This window comes from Tauraco erythrolophus, chromosome 21 (genome assembly GCF_009769465.1).
Source record: "Tauraco erythrolophus isolate bTauEry1 chromosome 21, bTauEry1.pri, whole genome shotgun sequence".
In the NCBI taxonomy this organism is placed as follows: domain Eukaryota; kingdom Metazoa; phylum Chordata; class Aves; order Musophagiformes; family Musophagidae; genus Tauraco; species Tauraco erythrolophus.
In genome coordinates this window covers 4396496-4416635 of record NC_141485.1, presented here as the reverse complement: position 1 = coordinate 4416635, position 20140 = coordinate 4396496, and the positions used below count along the sequence as shown (strand labels likewise).

Sequence of the window (20140 nt, the reverse complement as noted above, 5' to 3'; positions counted from 1 at the left end):
GACTAACCATAAACCTCACAGATTTAATGCATGTTTACACACATGATCAAACAAAGAGTTTTCAAAACATGATCAAACAAAGAGTTGTTGTAGATCAAACAAAGAGTTTTCATTCAGATCTTCAGAAGGCAAAACAGTTCCCTGTCTTCTTTGACTTAACCAATATTGCCTGATGGAAAACTCAAGTTAACAAGCAAACTATGGCTTTCATTGAAGCTTCCTTGTAAAATTCCTGTCTGGTGCCTGGGTACTGCTATTAATACATCTCTTCAAGGCTGTCACAGGGATCACCTTCATGATGGGATGGGCATCCTGCACAACCCTACCTGTATCCTAGCTCTAAATTTGGCTGCCAAAGAGGCAGAAGTTCAAAGGTGCTAAGCACACTGGTCTGCCTCCTTAGGAAAAAAGTAAGAGCTACCAGAGCAAAATATTATCTGAGAAATACAGGGCCCTTATGTGACTTTCAACAGGACAAGAGAGAGAGGTGCTGAGATCTCGTGCTGTCATCCAGCTCTATCAGCAGCTGCAGCCATTCTTCTGGCTTAAATTTCTCCCTCTCCCCTGTGGCTGGTTGTAGAGTTCCTTGGAGCAGCATACAGCGAGTAAGTCACCCCAAATTCGCCTACAAGTGCCAGAGATTAAGGAAAGGAGACTTCCTAGGTGAGAGCTCAGAAAGGAAATTAGTGTCTGAACCAAAGAACCACCTGTGTCAGGTATTTTGTCGTAACAGCTCTGTACTATTTGGGAAGAAATGTGCTTTGCCTGGTCTGAAGGGCTTTGTTGTCACCCCCCTTTGTGTAAATCCTCTTTTTTGTAGTGTTTTCAATTGCATCTTCTTTGAAAATAAGTTCTTGCAAGAGAAGCCTGGCTGTGCGTCGCACTTGCTGACTGAAGGTGGTTGGAGCATTTTGTTGTACCCTTTCCCAGGTAGCACAGCAAGTCTGTGGGGCTGCTCTTGATCGCCCAGTCCAGATTTTGGCAGAGCTACTACAAAGTTGTCCTTCTTTGCACATCCCTAAGTGGAAGGACCTCAATGAGGCATTAAGTACATGGAAAGCAGAAGATGCTGGACAGAGGGAAAATCCCTTTGAAGAGCTTCAGGCAAAAGAACTGCTCCTCTGGAGCAGCTGTGCACAGTAGTGACTGAGGTGGCGGCATTATATGGAAGATACTTTTTCAAAGGTTCTTTTTTTGTTCACTTATTCATTTACTTTTAAGTTTCAGGGCAGTTGGCTTTTCTTAGGGGTGTTGTCTGCTTTTCCACTGCTCTAGACAGATCTTGCACTGAGTGACACGTTGTGAGGACAACTGCTGGTGGAAGGACTGCAATATACCCACAGTTGTGGTCTTGCTGCCTGTCCTCCCTCCCAGACCTTCTTCATTTCACACCAAAGTCCTACCTGTTCTGAAGTACCTGGAGATGTCTACAGTTAGATCATGCTTGGTAAGTGTAAGCACAGAAAACCTGTAGGTAGTTTTTCAATTACTTTCCGAAGGGAAGGAGTGTTAATTGTAGAAGCCTGTGCTAAGAATAAGGAGTTGCAAGGAGTTTTCTCTTCTCAAGGCTAAACAAGCTCATCTCCTTCAGCCCACCTTGTTATTCTCACTCATTCTCTCCTTTTTTTCTAGTTTCTTCTCTGAATTAAGTATCCCTCATTACTTGTATTTGTTTTGTTGTCCCTTATAGCTCTCAAGGAGGTCAGCTCTTGCAGTGGGTGATGCTGTTTTCCTTTTTAGATGTTTTTTCTTAAACGCATTACAGGGTTCTATGACTTGTAATTTCCGATGAGTGCCATCCGACCATTTAATTCTTTGCAATTGCTATAGTAGATGCCAAACACATTTGCAGTAATTGGATGGCACTTAAGGGATTAGTCAAGACTGCCAAGACTCACAGTCATCCAAACCACAGCTGGGTTTTTGTGCTGTTTCCATGGAAGCCTTGCTGTGTCTGCTTCTAAATTTATTTGCAATCTGCATCTTGAATAAAATCCCCTGTGAAAAAGCCTTGTCAACATTTGTGGCCTTACTGCATGGCACTGACTTGAGTGCACTCTGGCAGTGGTGCAGTTACACCATCTCCCTGAAAAACAGAATGTTTGCAAATGACTCGTTTGGAGTCATTAAACATCTGACCCCAGCCAAGGTCATCCATTAGCAGGCTGTTTGGGGTCCAGGTGTCATGGATGGAGAAGCTGCTGCAGATATCCTAGAGGCCTCTGAGCTGTAAGGGTCATTCGTGATCTTTCTTGCTCACACAAACGTGGCAGAGTGTCTGCAGACCCACAGCTGCTCGGGGTGGGAGGGTCTCTCTGCTCTTGAGTAGGAAATACAGACTAGTATGGATCATGTCCTAAACTCTTTTCCATTTGATTCTGTTCTCCTAACACTGCTCATTAGGCTGGAAGGATTGACTGAACAACCCTCAGTGCTGCTGGTAGCCCAGGAGGACAAGAACAGATGCTTATTCTCTACCCATTGACTGCTGCTGGTCACCCATCCCCATCCGCTGTCTCAGCTCTGAGTCCTGGCATGGCTCCATCACTCCAGGTTTGGATATTAGCCTCTGCTAGTGAGCTTGGCCTGATAGATTTTGGCTATTTTTGCAGTGATCGGACCAAGGAGAGGGAGGTGTAGAGGTGGGCGGTGACTGACAAGAGCTGATGTATCCGAGTTAGATTTTTAATTGTATCCTGGAAGGCGAGGACAGGATGCATTCTGTGATGCTATTTTAATCAGGGGTGACACCAGCCGCTTATGTCGTCTTCATATGCCAAGAAGATTCACAGGCCTTGTGTTGTAGTTCCCTCAGCATGTTCAGAAGCTGACAGGTTCATGTGTTGAACTGTGGGAGTGCAATGGTCTGGTGGTTAGCAGGAGTGGAAGTCTGCGGCTCAGGAAAGCTTCTCAGGAAAAGGACATAAGTAGTTCTTCATTATTAAATGCAGGGTGCTGATGTAAGAGCATCAGATAGGAGCCATGAAGTGCTTTGCTGGGCTCGAGAGCCTGTTGAGGCAGCTTTATTTGGAGACTAATTGGATTGCAGCTCAAAAGAGAAATGTCCTGTCTCTTATAATAACAGGGTGAAGGAGCTGGAACTCTGCTGCGCTGCTGCAGGCGGGTTGCTCCGACTCTGCCGGCTTCACTCAACCCGCTGCAGTACGTCCGTGCGGCACAGCTGGGGCACAGAACTGGCTGAGAGCATCACCAGCCTCCAGAGCTACAGCGAGGTCAGGTGCCAGGCTGAGGGTGTTGCTCATGAAACCTTCTCCTCTGGAGGTCAAGTCTGAGTAGCACAAATGTTTTCCTGTGGCTGAAAAGAGTTACCAGCTGGTAATTCCAGGGAGGAAAGGGCGGAGGGCTCAGTCTAGACTTTCTAGCTGTTTACATGGTGAAGGAAAGGATGAAGGTGTTTCCTCAGCACCTGCAGCAAGGTAAGCTCTGATAGAGCTGTCGAGCCAGGACCAGTTTCATGTTTTTCCAGGTCAGGAATGGTGTGTGTTGGCAAAGAAGTAAGAAAGTGACCTGTCGGGCGTATTCAAGAGCAGGGTTTCACCTTTAAGTCAGTGGTTACAGTGAATACACATTTTATTAGAACCGTTCAGCTTCCAGGCCTTTGATTTAGCATTCCCCAGTGATGCTTTTATTGGCTGACTTCAGAAGGTGAAAACATTGCAATACAGCACTGCGTAATGCTGCCGTTCCAGCCATCATTGCGCTCAATCTGCTAGCGATGTTTTATGTGCGTTTTGATTTAATTCGTTATCTGAGTCATTGCCAGCTCTCTCACAGAACAGGCAGAATGCATTAGTTTCATTAGATGTGCAGTATTTTTCTGCTTTCTCTTTGTTCCTCTTCCTCAAGCACTTCCACTTCTTGGGTTGGGAGAGAGGAGTGGATAAACACTCCGGGTCGTGATAACAAGACGCCCCACACGCTGTATAGGAGATTCAAGACTTGAGGAGCAACCTGGAACACATTCAAAGGCTGAAAATGGCTCTTCAGGAAATGAGAGGCTGAATCAAAGAGAGAACATACTCTGAAACTTCAGCACGCTTCCGTTTCTCACTCCTACAGTTCAGATGCTCCTGTGGATAATAACAGAAAGACTCTTTCCACAGGTTCTCTTTACAGGCAAAAAAAAAGTCTGAATGTTTTCCTAATAACTCCTGAAAGAAAGATTTCCATTGTGGCTGGGTGTTCAGGAGTGCTAGTTAGGAGGACAAATATTGAGGCTGATTTTTGTCAATTTTTCACTGGCAAGTAGCAACCTACTTATTTATACTGCAGAGTCACAGTGAGGACTGAGAGAGAACTGAAAGGAGCATTTCTCACTGCAGGCTGCACACACGTTTCTCTGTTCTTCCATCAAAACCCATCCTCTGCAGAAGGCAGCTCATGCTTGATGTTGCTGATTTCAACATGTGTTTCTGTGTGCACGAGCTGTGATTTAACAGCAACTTCCTCTTTCAACCTGTTCAACTCTTCCCTTTGTGTTTTTTTTTTGATGTTGACCTACAAGAATGATGCTATGACAAAAAAAAACTAATGGAGAGAGCTGACCTCTGCCTTTTCCGCTGCTCATTTCCTTGCCAAAATAGTTTATCTCCTATTTACGTCCTCTGCTGCTTGTCTCCTTTCTATTTCAGTAGCTGGTCTGGTGCCTATTTGTAAAGGATGATGCATCTGCATCACTCAGGCGTTTGCTGCAGGAGCATTTCCATTTGCTGGGGGAGCATTTCCAGTGCTTCAGAAACGTCTCAGCATCTTATGAGTCAGCCGTCGCGCGTTTGGGAGCAGATGTTTTCTGTTGCACTCGATAGCTCAGCACAGGGTGGAGTGGGGATCACTGAGAGAATTAGTGCCTGGGGGGTGATCGTTTGGAACTGGAAGCCAACAAGACAAGTGACTCGTGAGTCATGCCTGAGCTGGCCAGGGCAGCCTGCAGTGGCCAGGAAAAGGCATGGTTGGTCTCTTTTGGGTGTAATTTAAAGATATGACTGGGCTGATCTTGAAATGCTTCTGTCCTGCAGTGCCATGGAGTGACAGGTGTGACCTCGCTGTGTCAGAGCAGGGCTCTAAAGTTTCCTTTCCCCTGTCCCTGTACGTGGCACTTATGGGCTCGTGACTGGGCTGAGTTCATTTCTGGGGCGGCTTAATAGCAAAGAGCTACTGGCAGGTGGAGGGGAATGTAGATGAGGAGCAGTCTGGGCAGACGGGGACGTGTATCCTGTGACTACGTGTGGGTGATGAGAAAGCAGTCACTGAACAGTCTGAGGAATTACGTATAGGTGTAACACGTCAGGAATAAATAGAGAGAGAAGAGGAGAGTTTTGGTACTAGAGGAGAAATCCTCCCCGTGAGAATTTCCAGACTGAACAAACACCTCTCATGGGAAAGGAGCAGTACTGGTTTTTTTCCATGGGAAATTCAAAATGTTGGACTCAAGAAGGAAGATATCTTGCAGAAGACATCCAGCCTCAGTCCCTTGAGAAGGACTAAGAGAAACTACTGATTTTTTTCTCTTTAACCATTGATGATTAGATTTTGTCAGGTTATTTACTCCTCCCCTGGGAACGAAACTGCTTATGTTCGAACAACCCACCAATACTTTGAGACACACACCAGTAATCTTGATTTCCAGGCAAGAAAAAGAAATAAGGTCGTGAAAACTGGAAGGCGATAAGTACAATATCTGCAACAGCAGCAGCTGTTGTCTGCACAAACCTGTCCTGTGCTGAGCAGTATGCAGAACGTTCTGAGGTACATTTTCTACAAATTGAAGCTTTTTGTTCAAAAACAGCTATGGCAACTGTGCTTCTACTTGATGTCTCTAAAGAAACAAGAAAAGTATCAGTTTTACTTTTTTTTTTGGTTGTTTTTTTTTTTTTAATGATCAAACCTGGTTGACATCTTCGGGTCACACCTATAAAAGGAACAATTCTTGCTCTAAGGAACGTTTTTTTCTAACCTGTGTAAATCCTTTCTCACATTAATTGACCTGGAAAAGAATTGAAAAAACTCATAGCAGACCTGTGTCTGTGCCACTAAGTAAAAGCAGGCCAGGAGGTAACACACTGCTTAACTGTTAGCGAGTTTCCTGGTCTGATTTTAGCCTGTGCAGTCACCCAGACAGATGAGGAAGATGAAGACAGAGAGGAGGGGGTCTCGAGACACCATCAAGGGCGGATTTGTCTCCACTGATATTTCATTCGTCCATGAACTTGGGTGTCCTCAGTGCAGCAGGAGCAATGGTGGAGGCAGTCCTGAGATGTGGGATATACTCGCTGTTTACTCCTGCCCCTGGAGCAGTTCCTGCAGGGCCAGGGCAAGCGGATGGTGTTCCTGTGGGACCAGACCCACAATCAGAAATGATGCTGGGCTGTCACCCAGCGGCTTGTTCTTGCGAAGTGTCTCATTTAGAATCAGACTGGGCAGAAGATCAGGTGGAGGATCCTTTAGGATGCTCCAGTCTCCATACAGCTCTGCTTCCAGGAGCTGGGTCAGGCTCCCTGTGCCCAGCCCCAGCATGGCTCTGGGGTCCGGGCAGTGGTGAGGGAAAATGGGCTGAGCCTTCCTTTCTTCCTCACTCATTTCTGGCCTCATGGACCACTGTGGTCTCCTTCCTCCCTCCAGAAGTGTGTTTTCTTGGAGGATTTTGTCCCCTTTGGTTATTATATGTTTTAAGAGTTTTTTTATTTGTGCTTCAGGCTTTCACACAGGGGATCTTCAAGACTGGAACTAGTGACAATCTGGTCTGTAGGCATCCGGTGAGAAGGGGTGGATACAACGGCCAGATACCGTTTGAGGAAGAGGGAAACTCTGCGTAGCAGCTGCTTGAGTGAGAAAGAGGGCTCCAGGAGGGGCTTGGGGAGCAGCCAGCATGGTTTGTGAGATAAAGGGGGGTTGCCCATGTGGGGTGTGCAGATAGGGAAAGGAGGGGACACGGGGAGTGGGGAGAGGTGAGCAAGACCAGCCCTTTGCTTGTGCTGAGGCCGAAGGGCAGCTGCAAAGTTTGAGAGCAGGATTGGGGCTAACCCCGAGGCAGAGAAGCGAAGGGGGGGTACACGGGAGTGGGGGGCTGACTCCCTCGGCAGCGTGCCCATCACCCTGGAGCCCCTCCTGACAGAGCCCCGTGCAGGAGTGATGGCACACGTGGGGCTGGAGCTGGGGAGCACAGCAGGCGCTGGGGTAAAAGGAGGCCACGGGCACGATTCTGCTCTAGTTCTGCAGTTGCTGGAGAAAGGTTTCCTTTGCTTTGCAGAAGGAAACTCTAGGGATGGCTGTGGGATGAGGAACAAAATGAGGTGTTTTGAGGATAGCGGTTTTTTCATTATTGCGCTGTTTGTGAATCTCTTGTGATTTGGAGCAACCTTGTCATGTATTCATTAAAAACCTGATCCATCTGTTTAAGTCTGATATAGAAGTTAAGGAGGATGAAGGATAAAATTTTCAGAAAACCTGTGGTCTTGAGAATAATTCTCCCTGGGAAGAGAGTTGTGTAGGGCAGCGGGGTGTGTGTGCCAGAGCCGGTCCCCTCGCTGTGCTGCCACCGTAGTGTGACCCGTGTTTGAGCGTGTCACAGTTGTGTACTGTGTAACTTCAAGAGCTTTCCTGGTCCTGACAAAGCCCCGTGAGCTAATTGAGAGCTCAGTGTGAGCTAATTGAGTGCTCATGCACGAACCCTGTAAACCCTGTGCCTGATAAAACGCCCCGTGTCTCTGATAGACTCTCGCTGATAGATTCAGCCTCTGAGCAGTCCCATCCCAGAAGAACCCCTCCTGTCAGAACATCTCCTGTCAGTACACATGGGATCCTCCCCAGAAAGGACATGCTCCAGCTGGGATCCCAGCTTCCTGCCGAATCTCCTCTTGGTGTGGTATGTTAGCTCTTTTACCCTGGCTGCTGGAAGATCCCGGCTCACTTCATCTTCCACCTCGGAGCTTGTTCCTTTCCCCCCTTACCCAGGAGACAGCGTCCACCTGTCTTGGTTTAAGAAACGATTGTTTCATGTCCTTGCACATGCAGATGTCTGTTAGACTGGGAGCCATCTCTCACACTACTGGCTGGTAAACAACTCTTATCTCAGCGAGGGTTAAACCGTTCTTCTCCCTCTGGTATTCCATCAGACACTCTGTTCTGTATCCATATGTGCCTGGCCCAGCACTCGCTGTGTATTTTAAAGAGCTGTGATGGTGACTGATCCCTTAACCAAGTGCAGAATTTATCTACTAGTTTCTTAAGTTGTTGGGTTTTTTCATGGGCAGATGCAGTAACCAGGCAGGTATTTTGGATGACTGGTAAGGACTCAAGTTCTCATTGCTCGTGCAAGAACATAAAAATTTAACCAGGTGCTTTGCCATCCTGAAAAGGCTGAAGAAAAGCTTCAATCCTTAACAGTGAGAGACTGTAGCTCTGTCACCTTTGATGCTGTAACATGGCTTCACGCTATAACATGTTTCATTAGAAACACTTTGTGACTGGGGGAGAGAGAATGAAGCTGGAGAGCAAAACTGCATCGGGGGCTTCCCCAGGGGATGAATTAGCCAGCAAACGTTAAGGAGGGATCTTGTGTTAGTGCAGCTGCTGGTTTCCGACCTGAGAGCTGCTGCTGGCGAGCAGCTGCCGGGAGGGAGGAGATCAGCCTCTCGCTCTGGAGGGGCTGGTGTGTCAGGTTTCCATGCAGAGCACGTGTGGATAATGCGAGCTGCAAACGCCGCTGCCCGCTCCAGCCGCCCGCACGGAGCGAGCCGGAGGCATGGGGCAGGTGGCTTGGAAGGGTTTGTTCCTATCGCTGTTTGATTACAAGACAGAGAAATACGTCATTGCGAAGAACAAGAAGGTGGGGATTCTCTATCGGGTGGTGCAGCTCTCCATTCTGGCTTACCTGGTGGGGTAAGGATCACCCTGCGTTTCGCGGACCGCTGCGTCGCCTTGCTTGCTGTGGTGAAGATTAACGCAGGATACTCTGCGTACAGTGACAGCTGGCTGTGCCTGATGATTGTAATGCAGATAGTTGTGCTTGTTTATACAGCTGGATTTTATAATGTCTGGTAGACTCATATCTGATTTTTTTTACCTGCTAGGGATTGCTGGTTTCAGCTCTACCTTCCAGATTAACGCAGGGCTAAAAATAAATTGAACGGCACTATGGCTTTGTACTGCATTATTTACGCCTTTATTTCTGTGTTCGGTGGGAACGGTGCCAAACCTTAACACCTACAAAAAACAGCGTTTGTAGACACGGTCGCTGAGCCGTGGGTCAAAGCTGGGGTGTCTGCACGGCTGCGTGACATGCTGGAGTCTGAACGGGAGGGAACCAGGCACAAAGTGACAGATCTCTTTGCTGGAGTGGGCTGCAGCAGCCGGGATTGCGGAGGCTGAGGCAGCGTGGAAGTCGACTGCCTTGCGTTTATTCCGGAGCAGGGTGAGTTGGCATGGAGATAGCTGGAGCACCTCTCAGAAAAGGCCCAGTTCTGCAAGAGGCTGATCACCCTGACGTGTAATGAACACAGCGATACTCCTTGCAGCTTGCAGGCTGAGACCTGGAATTATCCAGCCTCTGCGATGCCTGTGCCATTGCCTCCTGAGCTTGAGGCTTTTCAGAATGTGATTCATAAGTCTTTACCCTCACTGTCTGCGTTTCTGAGTCCCTTCACCTTTCTCACACCTCGTGTTTTCACTGATTAAATATAGCAGAGTAATTTTTACTTGCTGGGTTTATTTATAGAAAGGTGTACAGTTCCAGAGCCTGCTTTAGTGAGCAGGGCAGGAATGGAGGCTCAGCAGCCTGGCATGTATCAGCTGCTAAAGGAGGAATCCTGTAGATAATGTTGCTGAGGGCACATCCTAGTGTGACCAGTGACCGTGGGTGTTCAATGACTGTCTGGGCCATACCGGCTCTTTTCTTCCCGAGGCATCTATTGCCTTCTGCAGACCTTTGGCACCGTCACCGGCAGTGCCTGCAGTGACTCCTCTGTGCCCAGGGGCTTGCAGCTTCTTGCAGGCTCAGGGGTTGTCATCGTCAAACCCCTCTAGATCGTTTCTTGCACGTTGCTGCCATTTCCTCCCCAATTTGCTGCAGAAGATGTAAGAGTCTGCTTTTGAGCCCTCCTGGGAGAGAAAACCAGTGTTCTAGGGAAATCAAGAGAGCAGGAAACTTTGCAGGGTGGGGAATGCTATTATTCAGGTTTGTCCCTAGTTGCAACTAAAGGGCAGCACATACGGGTGCTGCTCAGCCTCAGCGGTGGCCGCTTTTGCTTTCTGTGGGCAGTGGTGTGCTCCGGGTCAGCGCACTGCAAGGGGGGGCTGTGCCAGCCTGTGCCGCCTGCATCCCTCCCCAAAACCTGCCCCGGCACCCCGAGCTTCTTCAAGGGTCTGGGTGATTTGGTGTCTTGGCAGGTGACTTTGGCAGAGAAGCTGAGAAGCTTTTTGCGGGGAAGCTGGAGGCTTTTCATTTAACCCAGAGAGGTTTTCACCCAGTGATGTGGAGCTCTTGCTGCTTCTAGTGGGAAGAAGTAAGCAAAACCTTTCCCTGGAGTGCTCAGCGAGGCAGCGGCTCTTCCAGGTGTGCTAGTGAGAAACCTGAAGCCCAGCACAGAGGCCAGGGTGCAGTCAGGTTGTTACCATCATACTGGCTTACGAAAGATCCTGTATCCAGCTAAGAATATTCTCTGCAGATTTCTGTTGGTGATATGCAGCTCCCCTGCTGGGATAGCATCTCCCCAGCCATGGTCTGTTGCTGGACTGGTAGCTGCTGAAATGGAAGTGAATCATGTATTTGTGAAACCAGCCACACTCCTCACTGCAGCTTGCAAAAGCTTATATTATTTTTCATCTTGAGGAAGACAGAGCCCTGCCCTCTGCTCTTTCCATTGAACTTTCTGAGCATAGCACAGGACAGGGAGGTGGAAGGTTTGGGGTTTTTTTACCCCATGACCATTTATTACACCTTTCCCTGCATGTGAGATCTGGGTCCTGACTTTTCCTCCAATGCTGTAAATGTGCACAGCTTATGTCACAGAGTTTATTCTAAATTTGCAGTAGTAGTTGCAGAGGGTTTGGTGTTATTGGCATTATTAGATTTTCCCTTGAACGGTGTTTGGTGTAAATCTGCTCTGGCTAACTTGTTCCCTGATGCCACTTGCTAATGCTGCTGCCTGCTGTGTTCTTTGCAGGTGGGTGTTTGTTGTCAAGAAAGGCTACCAGGACACAGACACGTCCCTCCAGAGCTCTGTCATCACCAAGCTGAAAGGGGTGGCCTTCACCAACACCTCGGAGCTGGGGGAGAGGCTGTGGGATGTTGCAGACTACGTCATCCCTCCTCAGGTTGGCATCACCCCACTGCTATTGTCTCTGCCGTGCAACTGGAAAGACATCTTCCAGCCTGGTTGCTGACGGAAAGGCTGGAGTGATGTATCCAGGTCTTTCCTATGAATAAGCAGGAGGTGGGCTACAAGAAAGCAATGCTGTGCCTTAAATTAGGTCTTTCCAGCAAGTATCAGAGCAGCTTTGTCTCTTGCAAAGGTCCATGATACTTGCCAAGCAGAACTTTGCAAGCAGAAGTCCCAGGGACTTCGGTGGCGCTGCTCAGCTGAGCAAAGTGTCTGCTTGCCTGCTTTCCTGGGCTAGAGCAGGCATGCAGGTGGGAGATGGAAAGAAAATGTGATGCAATTTGAGTGATGAGGGTTGCTTGAAATGTGTCCGGCTAAACCTGCCTTGCTGCTTCCTTGACTCACTTCCAAAGTGAGCTGCAAAGCAGATGCTTAAGGGGAAAAGATGGCAGCAGTCGTGGCCCAGCTGGAAATTGCGCGGCTGCGCTTGCCAGGGGCTGATCGTGCTTTCCCTGCGTGCATTCCACGCACATTCCATGTGCAAGGAAAGGTGTGAGGGGAAAATCAGGGTCTGGAGCTGACGGGGAGCAGAAAGTGGTAAATTGAACTTGTCTGTACACAAGAATAAGGCTTCACCTTCCTCCCGCTGCAGCCCGTGTTTGCTCGGAGCTGTGGGTCTGTGCTCTGCATCTCCACCGGTGCGGACGCCGAGCCTCGCTGGCAAAGCCAGCACGTGCTGCCGTGTGTTGGAAGGGGTTTTCTGAGAGGCTCCAGCACAAACAGCAGGAACTCTGAACTGAAATTCCCTCTGGGGGCTGAGAGTGCCCTGGGATGGTGAACCAGGGGCACGTGGGCATTGAGCTTGATGTAGAGCAAGGATTGACCTGGTGAGTCCTTCACTCGTTGCTTCCTGGGGTTTGTTCTCAGAGGAGTTTGCAGAAGCATCTTGTTCCCTGTTGTGGTTCAGAGCTGCCTTGTGGGGTGGGGGGTGCAGAGTTTGCTCCCCATCGTGTATTTTGTCACCAGGTGGCAGGGCTTGACGCACTGCTGGTTCCTGGTGGGGTGAGGATATTTTGTCCGTGCTCAGGGCTGCCCTGCCTCATGCCGGGACCACGGGCCGGCTCCAACAGTTACGTGCAGCCCCTTGACGTGACGAGGGTCCAGCTCCCCAGTGCCAGGGGCTGCTGGAGACAAAGCTTCTGTAGCTGCAGCCTGGTGCTGGCACTGACCTCCTCCCTTTCCTACACGCACACAGTTTGGAGCAGGAATGATAGAAGCACACGGCTTATTTCTGCATTCATTTCGCTTCTGAGCGGCGAACCAGCCTCCCTCCGCAGTGCCGTGGTGAGCTGCTTTCTCTCCCCTCTCGCTGACTGTACAGCTGTCTTCAGGCTCGTTTTTCCTGTGATTTCCCTTGGTGGTTGGTTGTTAAGGGGAAACCATTAAGGGGAAAAGTTAATTATTTTGACGTTTTGCTGAGTGTGGGGAAGGAACCAGACAGAAGCTGTACCTGTGCAAGGAAAGGACGGCTCCAGAACAGGAGTCAGCCACGTGTATTGCAACTCTGCCTAAATACAGACGAAACACAACACTGTCAGAAATAGGGATTTTGGGGATGAAAACACAGTCAAGTCTCTCCTTGGATATCCCAGGCAGTCGTACCAATGGCTCAATAAAACGATCTGTCTCTCTCTATTACAGCCATGCTTCAAGTGCTCTGTTTTGGTTTATCACGTGTCCACGTTGCTGCACTAAGTCTGTTCCCACATTGTGCTGCTGCCTTGATCCGTGAGCGTGGGCTTGTAATGGCACAGCTGGGGTGGCCAGCCTGACCCTGGCTGAGAGCAAACACAGTGGGATGGGGCCTTTGATCCCTCATCAGGCACTGTGTCTCTATGGAAAAGGAGGAACAGCGCTTGCTGAGCAGCCAGCAAGGCAAGGCTCAGCTGTCCCGCTCACCAAATTTAACGTGATCTCCAAAGCAGAACCCCTTAAGCCACAGAGACCCACCAGCCTCATCCAAACAAATATCCAGTCAAAGGGCACTGTCGTATCTCAGCCTGAAAAGCATCAGGAGAGAGGGAGATGTCACTGTTCTGCGGAGAACTGCATCCTCCTCATAACAGGTACTTTAAGAGTAAAACAGGTTTTCTAACTCTTCCTGCCTGACTTTGTTTTTTCTAGGGTGAAAACGTCTTCTTTGTCATGACGAATCTGATTGTGACCCCAAACCAGAGGCAAGCCACATGTCCTGAGGTAGGAAGAACTGAGCCCCTTGGCCCCCAGACCCCTACAAATCTGGGGGTAAGAACTGACAGAGGACACCTGGGGAGCAACAAACACAGGAAGGATGAAAGGCGAATGGTTTTACTCTGTAGTGTAATATCTCAGTTGGGAAAATCGGACTGGTTACTGCAAACCTGGGAGGTTCAGCTCTCTTAATTTCCGGAGGCACTGATCAAGTAGAGTCTTGCTGACTTTAGTTGAAGGTGTTGGACATCTGCCTAGCTGGAGATAAGACCAGAGCAATGACTGCTCAGGGTCAGAAAAGGCCATGGGAAAATCACTTTGATGTGATTCGGTCTATTTACGGGTAGAGGAGACTTTCTAAGAGCCCCATCCTGGGAAGGGCTGAACGCTCGGGCTTCCATTACCTTCAGAACCTGGGAGGGTGCTTAGTACCTTCCAGAACGTGCCTTACAGGCCAGAGGCATGAGGTCTTTCTGTGTCATGTAGAAATGTCCTCTGTGGAGACATGGTTCAGAACAGGCTGGAGCCTGGGGCAGGAGGACACTGGCCATCCAGGGAGCATTGTCTCCTTGTAGCAGTGATTGATTTTCCATATCGCGAGCAGAGGGCTGGCCCAGGCGGAGAGCACAGCTTGTTTGTTCAGACACGGCTGTCCTCTAGTGGCTGCATCAACCCGGAGCGCAGCCGAGAGAAGGGTAACGTTGAGCTCAGAGAGGTTCAGCTTAGATCAAAGGTAGGGGTATCTCTTAAGGTGAAGCACTGTGGCCTCCTGCTTGGTTTTGGTGAGTGGTAGGTGATGTCTGTTTTTTTCCACAGCGTGTCCCTCTCCAGATGGAGCCAAAGCAGGGCTCGTCGCTGAACCGTGGCGTTGCTGGTGGTGTGATACTGCCAAGCTCTTTGTGCAACCTGCAGTTACCAGTTCAGCTGCACGATTTTAGTGTTCACCATCCTAAGGGGATCAGCCCACTTCAGCAGCACTTTATTACCCCTCTGAGTCTCGTGTCCTGTCACAGGTCTCACTTCTGTCCTCTTCCACTTTGCAGAGCATCAGCATTCCCGATGCCCTGTGTGACAAGGATGGGGACTGCCCCGCAGGGGAAGCGGTGGTGGCTGGCAACGGTAAGGGAAGGCTCTCTCCTCCTGTGCTGTTTCTGGTAGGAGCAGGTTCCTTGAGAGCCATCAGCCTCAGTACAAACCCAGGGATCTCTGATGACAGAGAGCGGCAAGGACTCTCTTTTCTTTACTGTCTTTCATTAAGATTGCTGCCTTGCTTACAGCTCTGCGGTGGCTGGGCCAGAGCACCCCGGGCTGCTCAGAGAAGCAACCAGAGCGTGGTTGTCCCAGCTGGGAGGTCCTTTCACCGCAGGGAGGAGAGCTTCGGGTGGCGGTGAAAAGCGTCTGATTTTCATGTGCCCCGTAGGGAAGGAGGGGAGGTGGCTGCTCTGTGTGACCTTTTCTGTGGTGTCTGTGCTGCAGGGGTTAAGACTGGCCGTTGTTTGAAAGACAGGGACAGCATCAGAGGGACTTGTGAGATACTGGCCTGGTGCCCAGTGGAGAAAAGATCCAAGCCCAAGTACGTGGCCATCCTATGCTGTCTCCAAGCTTGAGTTGTGTGGCTTGTGTGTCATTCAGGGCGGTTTCTGGGTTCCTTCTGCTTGGACGCTTGCTTGAATGTTGGTTGTTCCAGTGCAGGAGGGAGCTCTGCATGGCCCCCTGGCACGACTGGCCCTCTGCCCACCCTGCTCAGCTCACTGTCTGGCCCAGGGCTATTTCCAGCCCTCAGGGCTTCCTCTCAGCCTGCACACTCCTCACTAACTCCTTGCTGGCAGCAGGGAGAGCAGCATGGCTGGCCTAGTGCCATGGGAGGAAACCTGGCTGTTTCTAAAATGGCAGTTCAAGTTTTAGCGTGTGGGCAGGGAACGAAGGTAAACCAGGTAACAAAGCCTTCTCTTCCAGGAAACCACTTCTCGCCAGTGCAGAAAACTTCACTGTTTACATCAAGAACTCGATCCGCTTCCCCAAGTTTAAATTCTCCAAGTAAGTGCAGGTGCTCAGAGATCCCTGTCCTCGCCATCACAGAGCCAATAATCTCAGTTTGCTCCACTGTCCTTCTCCTGCCTGAGGGTTGGGGTGGGGAGGTGGATATTCCCTCTTCGAAGAGGCAGGAGGAGGCCTTTGGCTTCAGGTTGTGCAGGAACAAGGAGATAATGAGAACTTGGAGCTTCTCAGAGAGCAACTGAGGGCAAGGCTGTCCTTCACCAAGTGAGGTCTGCAGTGGCTCCTACAGCACGGGAAGCAGCAGAGCTCGTAAGGCAGATGGATCCATAGGCTGGCCAGAGCAGAGCTGCTTCTGCTCCCAGATACTCCTCCTTTTCCATGAAAACGAAGGTGCCTGAGCAAGGCTGGGGAAATGTACATTTATCTGTTTGCATTTGCTGCTGCAGCTCTGGCTCCAATATGAAAGAAAGAAGCGCAGAAAGGAGCGCGTCCTTGCTAATCTGCCATGCTCAGCTAGACATTTCTAGCATCTATTTTGTCCTTGGGAAAACAGTGGCCCTGGAGCTCCCTGGCAACCTGCTCCATGTGAGTGCTTCCCTGAGTCCAGATTCAGCTGGTCTGGTCCCCGTCTGGCCTGGAGGTCGTTTTTATGTGAGCAGTCTGCTTTCCCTCAGCCAGCTGTGCAGAGGCTCGCAGGGTGGCAAGGCTGGTGGCAAGGTGCCACTTCTGTTGTGCACGAGGGGTGTTGGAGAAGTCTCTTGTCTCTGTGATCTTGGTGGCGCAGGCAAGTGAGGAGGGAGACAAGGTGGATTTCCCTCTTCCCTACTCGTAGGATGAATGTGCTGGCAACCAACAATGAGTCCTACCTGAAGAGCTGCCGCTACAGCACGGAGCATCCCTACTGCCCCATCTTCCTCCTGGGGAACATCGTCCGGTGGGCTGGGAGTGACTTCCAGGAAATGGCCTTGGAGGTAGGAGCATCCCTCAGACTCGGATGGCTTCTCAGCTGGCTGCAGCGCTTGCCAGGTGACCGTGAGGAGAGCCACTGGCTGGGGGGTCTGCCTCCTGCCCAGCTGCTTCACTGAAGTATGTTACAGCCACTTAAATTAATGAAATTAGTGTTCTGGGAAGAGAAACCTCCTCCTAGAATGCCAGCACAGGGAACGTTAGAGGTGTGTAATGTGATTGATACCATAAGCATGAACTTGACCCATCCAGAAGTGTGTGTGTCTGTGTCTGTGACCAGAAACGCAGCTGCTCTTGTCCCTGGGGAAAACCTGCCCAAGGAGCTGACAAATTTGAAGACACATTAATTGAACTAAGCTTAAAAAACTCACACTGTCTCTCTCTTTCGTTAAGGGTGGTGTGATAGGAATTCAGATTGAATGGAACTGTGATCTTGATAAAGCCCCTTCTGAATGTAATCCTCACTATTCTTTTAGCCGGCTGGATAACAAGTTTGCAGAAAAGTCCATCTCTTCTGGGTACAACTTCAGGTAAGTAAAGAGGAGGATACGATGCAGCATCGCAGTTGGGCTGAGCTGGTTTGACTCGCAGGCGGTGGAGGTTGGCAGTGAAGTAGCACCAGGTCATGCCAGGCGCTGCCCCAGCCAAGCATGCTGCTTTGGAGGAGGGGAGGGAGAGAATCATGCTCATGGCAAACTAAAGCTGGTTTTGATATGGGGATGGATGTGTTCAGATAGGTTCTTGTGGAGGGCAGGCAGATGAAGGAGTTAAAGTCCATGTTGTTGTATTCCAGGTTTGCCAAATATTACCGGGATGCTGAGGGGGTCGACTACCGGATGCTCATTAAAGCGTATGGAATCCGCTTTGATGTGATGGTGAACGGCAAGGTGAGGCCCAGGCCAGGATATTTCAGAGGCTGGAGAGAAAGAAGGTGGGGACCATGTCTCAGTGGGAGGGCAGCTCTGGGATGAGAACAGCCTTTCTGGCTTGATGTAGGAAAGGGCTCTTGCCGTTCATCCATGTGGACCTAACCCTATGTAAGAAAGGAGATGACCTGGAATAAGGATGGGTCTGCATCACTTCTACCTAAGAACAGGCTCATGTAAAGTCCAACAGAAGTAAATGTGGCCCCGAGACTTGTTTTCCATGCGTATGCACTGCAGAAAAAAGAAGCCTGATCCAGGGATGACGCAAGCTCAGAAATGCAGCCATGGGCAGTTGGCTCTGAGACACACGGACCTTTAGCCTCCAAGATCATTCACTGCAAATCTTCTATGGTTGTGCCTGGTGACTGCTAACAAAACGCACCCACAGGCACGAGTAGCTTCCCCCGTGGGATACCACACCCTCAGTTTGTTTCTTGGGTTGTTCTTTCACCGAGTACTTCATGACGTTTTTTCTTTTAGGCAGGGAAATTTAACATCATTCCCACTGTTATCAATATCGGTTCGGGACTTGCTCTCATGGGAGCGGTAAGTGAATGGGTTTGCTTGAAGGAACATGCTGGGACCCAGATCCCTCATTTAGCTGTGGTGAGGAGAAAATGGGCTGGTTGGTTTAGATCTTCTCCAGCAGAGATTTTACTACTCTGTCCGGCGTGTGTCTCTGTCCTGTCTTAAAAGCATTTGTTAATGTACCTTGTAGTCTAAATACCCCTAAGATTACATAGAATATGAAGGAAATACAGCTCCTGCAAGTTATCCTTCTTTAATTAATACTTATCGATAATCAGATCAGAACACTGCCTCTTCAAAGATAAAACACAAGTTCTTTCTGTTTGCAGGGAGCTTTCTTTTGTGACCTGGTGCTGCTGTATCTGATTAAAAAGAGTAACTTTTATCGAGGCAAAAAGTACGAGGAAGTAAAGTAAGTGGGCTTGGCTTTTGTGTTTAAACATAATGGCTTTATTGTTATGACTGATAGAAAGAGATACGGGAAGACAGTAAACATTAATGGCAAACAAAGGCCAATGGCAGGAAATTAAATTCGTCCAAATGAGTTTAGCCAAGTTCCTCCCTCCCTCCGTCCGTAATTCATTGCTGCAGTCAGCTGGGGAGCACAGGAAGTGCTGTGTCACGGCTGGGCTATAAACGGCCTTCGCTGTCGGTGCGTAACAACCGAGCATGGAACCGGGGCAGCTCCAGAGCCTCATGAAACTGAGAACGGGGGCTTTATCTGTGTGGAGGGTGATGGCCTTTGTGGTGAGGTGTGGCAGGCCTGGCTGGGAACCTCTTGCCTGTGTTGCCTCCTGAAACAGAAACAGTGTGCTTGCCATGTCTGTCACCTCTCCTTGTTTCCTCAGGTCCAGTTCCAGGAAATCGTTATCCAGCCCTACGCTGAATGGGAATCAGAGCCCTGAGCAGCTGGGTGGGCTCTAGGCTCAGTGATGGGTCTGCCAGCTGGACTCGTGTTCCAGGAGAACCACGCAGGTGTGAAATCACACCAGGACTGGGAGGTGGAGATACCCCAGATCAGATCTACTATTATTGGGATTTCCAGAGGAAAAAAAGTCCTTTAAAGAACACCATTCTTTCCCTGAGATGTTCTCTGGTATCTGAGCTCGCAACACTATGTTGTCACTATGGATTTATAAAAGGATTTTGTAAAAGGAAAAAGGCGGCACCAAAAAAGTGGTTTTATATCTATTGATAGATATGTCTGTACCCGTGTCAATAGCCAGCGTGATCCCGCGGCCGTGCTTGGCTTCCTGTGTGATGGGAAACACCACTGGCACTTGGAGGAGGGCAGAGGCTGAGATTGAACCTGTCTCCTGCTCCACTGGCTCGTGGCTGCAACTTCCAGCTCCTGCTTGTGCTACATGCAAGATGAGATGTGAAGCAGCAGGACTGCTCCTGTCGGGAAGCGCGATGAAACGCAGCATTCCAGCAGCTCTCAGAGCCGGGGGAAGGGGATGGCTTATCCTGCAACGCCTGTGCTGGCTGGGCCTGTGTCACAGTGGGGGCAGTTACTCTTATGGTGGGGGTGTGTGTAACCGTTAGGGCTGGAAACAGTGCTTCCCCAGGAAAAGCCTTCCCAACAGCTGCATTGTCTCTGGAACAGCAGGAAAAGGTCCTGCCGCAGCCCTGAACGGAGCAGCAGTTCTCACCCGCTGCCCACCGGCTCCCTTGTAGCTGGCCCAGAGACACGGACGTTTCGGAGCACAGAGCAGGTAACGGCAGGCAGGGGAGTGTTTCGAAGCAAGGCAGGGACAGGTGGTTTTGTGGTTGATAGTGGGGAGGAAGGGGTTAGTGCACTGGAAAGCAACGTGGCACTGGGAGTACCTGCACAGGGATGGTCTTAGGTGCTCCCTCCTTTGTTCAGTGGTGGGTTTCATTTGCTCGGGATTGTCCTTTCTGCTGCACTTACCGATGGCTCATGGTGGGGAGAGCTCTGGATGGGGGACCCGATGCTTCTGCTGTTTTTTGTAGTACCCTGAACTGTGCTGCAGAGGCTGAGAAGGGGACGTCTGTCAGGTGAAACAGACTTGGCCAGGTTCTTCCAAATACAGCGACAGGAGGAACATTTAGAAGACACGTCTGCTGTTTCAGCACTCTAGTAACTTGCAAGAACTACTCCTGCTGCTTTGTTTC

The 20140-nt window shown here is 49.8% G+C and overlaps 1 protein-coding gene across 4 annotated transcripts; it reads left to right on the top strand.

Moving 5' to 3' along the window:
• Window positions 1-4913: 4913 nt before the first annotated feature.
• On the top strand, window positions 4914-19017 carry P2RX5 (purinergic receptor P2X 5). 4 transcript variants are annotated; one of them, XM_086624503.1, is made up of 12 exons: window positions 4914-5766; window positions 11181-11331; window positions 13521-13592; window positions 14630-14705; window positions 15063-15159; window positions 15543-15623; window positions 16417-16555; window positions 16944-17080; window positions 17344-17437; window positions 17957-18022; window positions 18334-18416; window positions 18853-19017. In XM_086624503.1, exons 1-12 carry the CDS (start codon window positions 5750-5752, stop codon window positions 18926-18928), a joined length of 1089 nt encoding a protein of 362 aa, XP_086480629.1. In that variant the 5' UTR covers window positions 4914-5749; the 3' UTR covers window positions 18929-19017. The 4 variants fall into 4 exon arrangements, with proteins under 4 accessions (XP_086480629.1, XP_009978317.1, XP_086480628.1 ...); XM_009980015.2 differs by lacking the exon at window positions 4914-5766 and adding an exon at window positions 8293-8898; XM_086624502.1 differs by lacking the exon at window positions 4914-5766 and adding an exon at window positions 8293-8898 and having other exon boundaries at window positions 14600-14705.
• The last annotated feature ends 1123 nt before the right edge of the window (window positions 19018-20140 follow it).

What these genes read in the sequence shown, in the direction of transcription:
- P2RX5 (XM_086624501.1), top strand. Translation starts at nt 8,762, where the DNA reads ATGGGGCAGGTGGCTTGGAAGGGTTTGTTCCTATCGCTGTTTGATTAC. An exon ending in ACTACGTCATCCCTCCTCAG is followed by an intron (nt 11,332 to 13,520) that starts GTTGGCATCACC and finishes TGTTTTTTCTAG; the next exon opens with GGTGAAAACGTCTTCTTTGT. An exon ending in GACTTGCTCTCATGGGAGCG is followed by an intron (nt 18,023 to 18,333) that starts GTAAGTGAATGG and finishes TTCTGTTTGCAG; the next exon opens with GGAGCTTTCTTTTGTGACCT.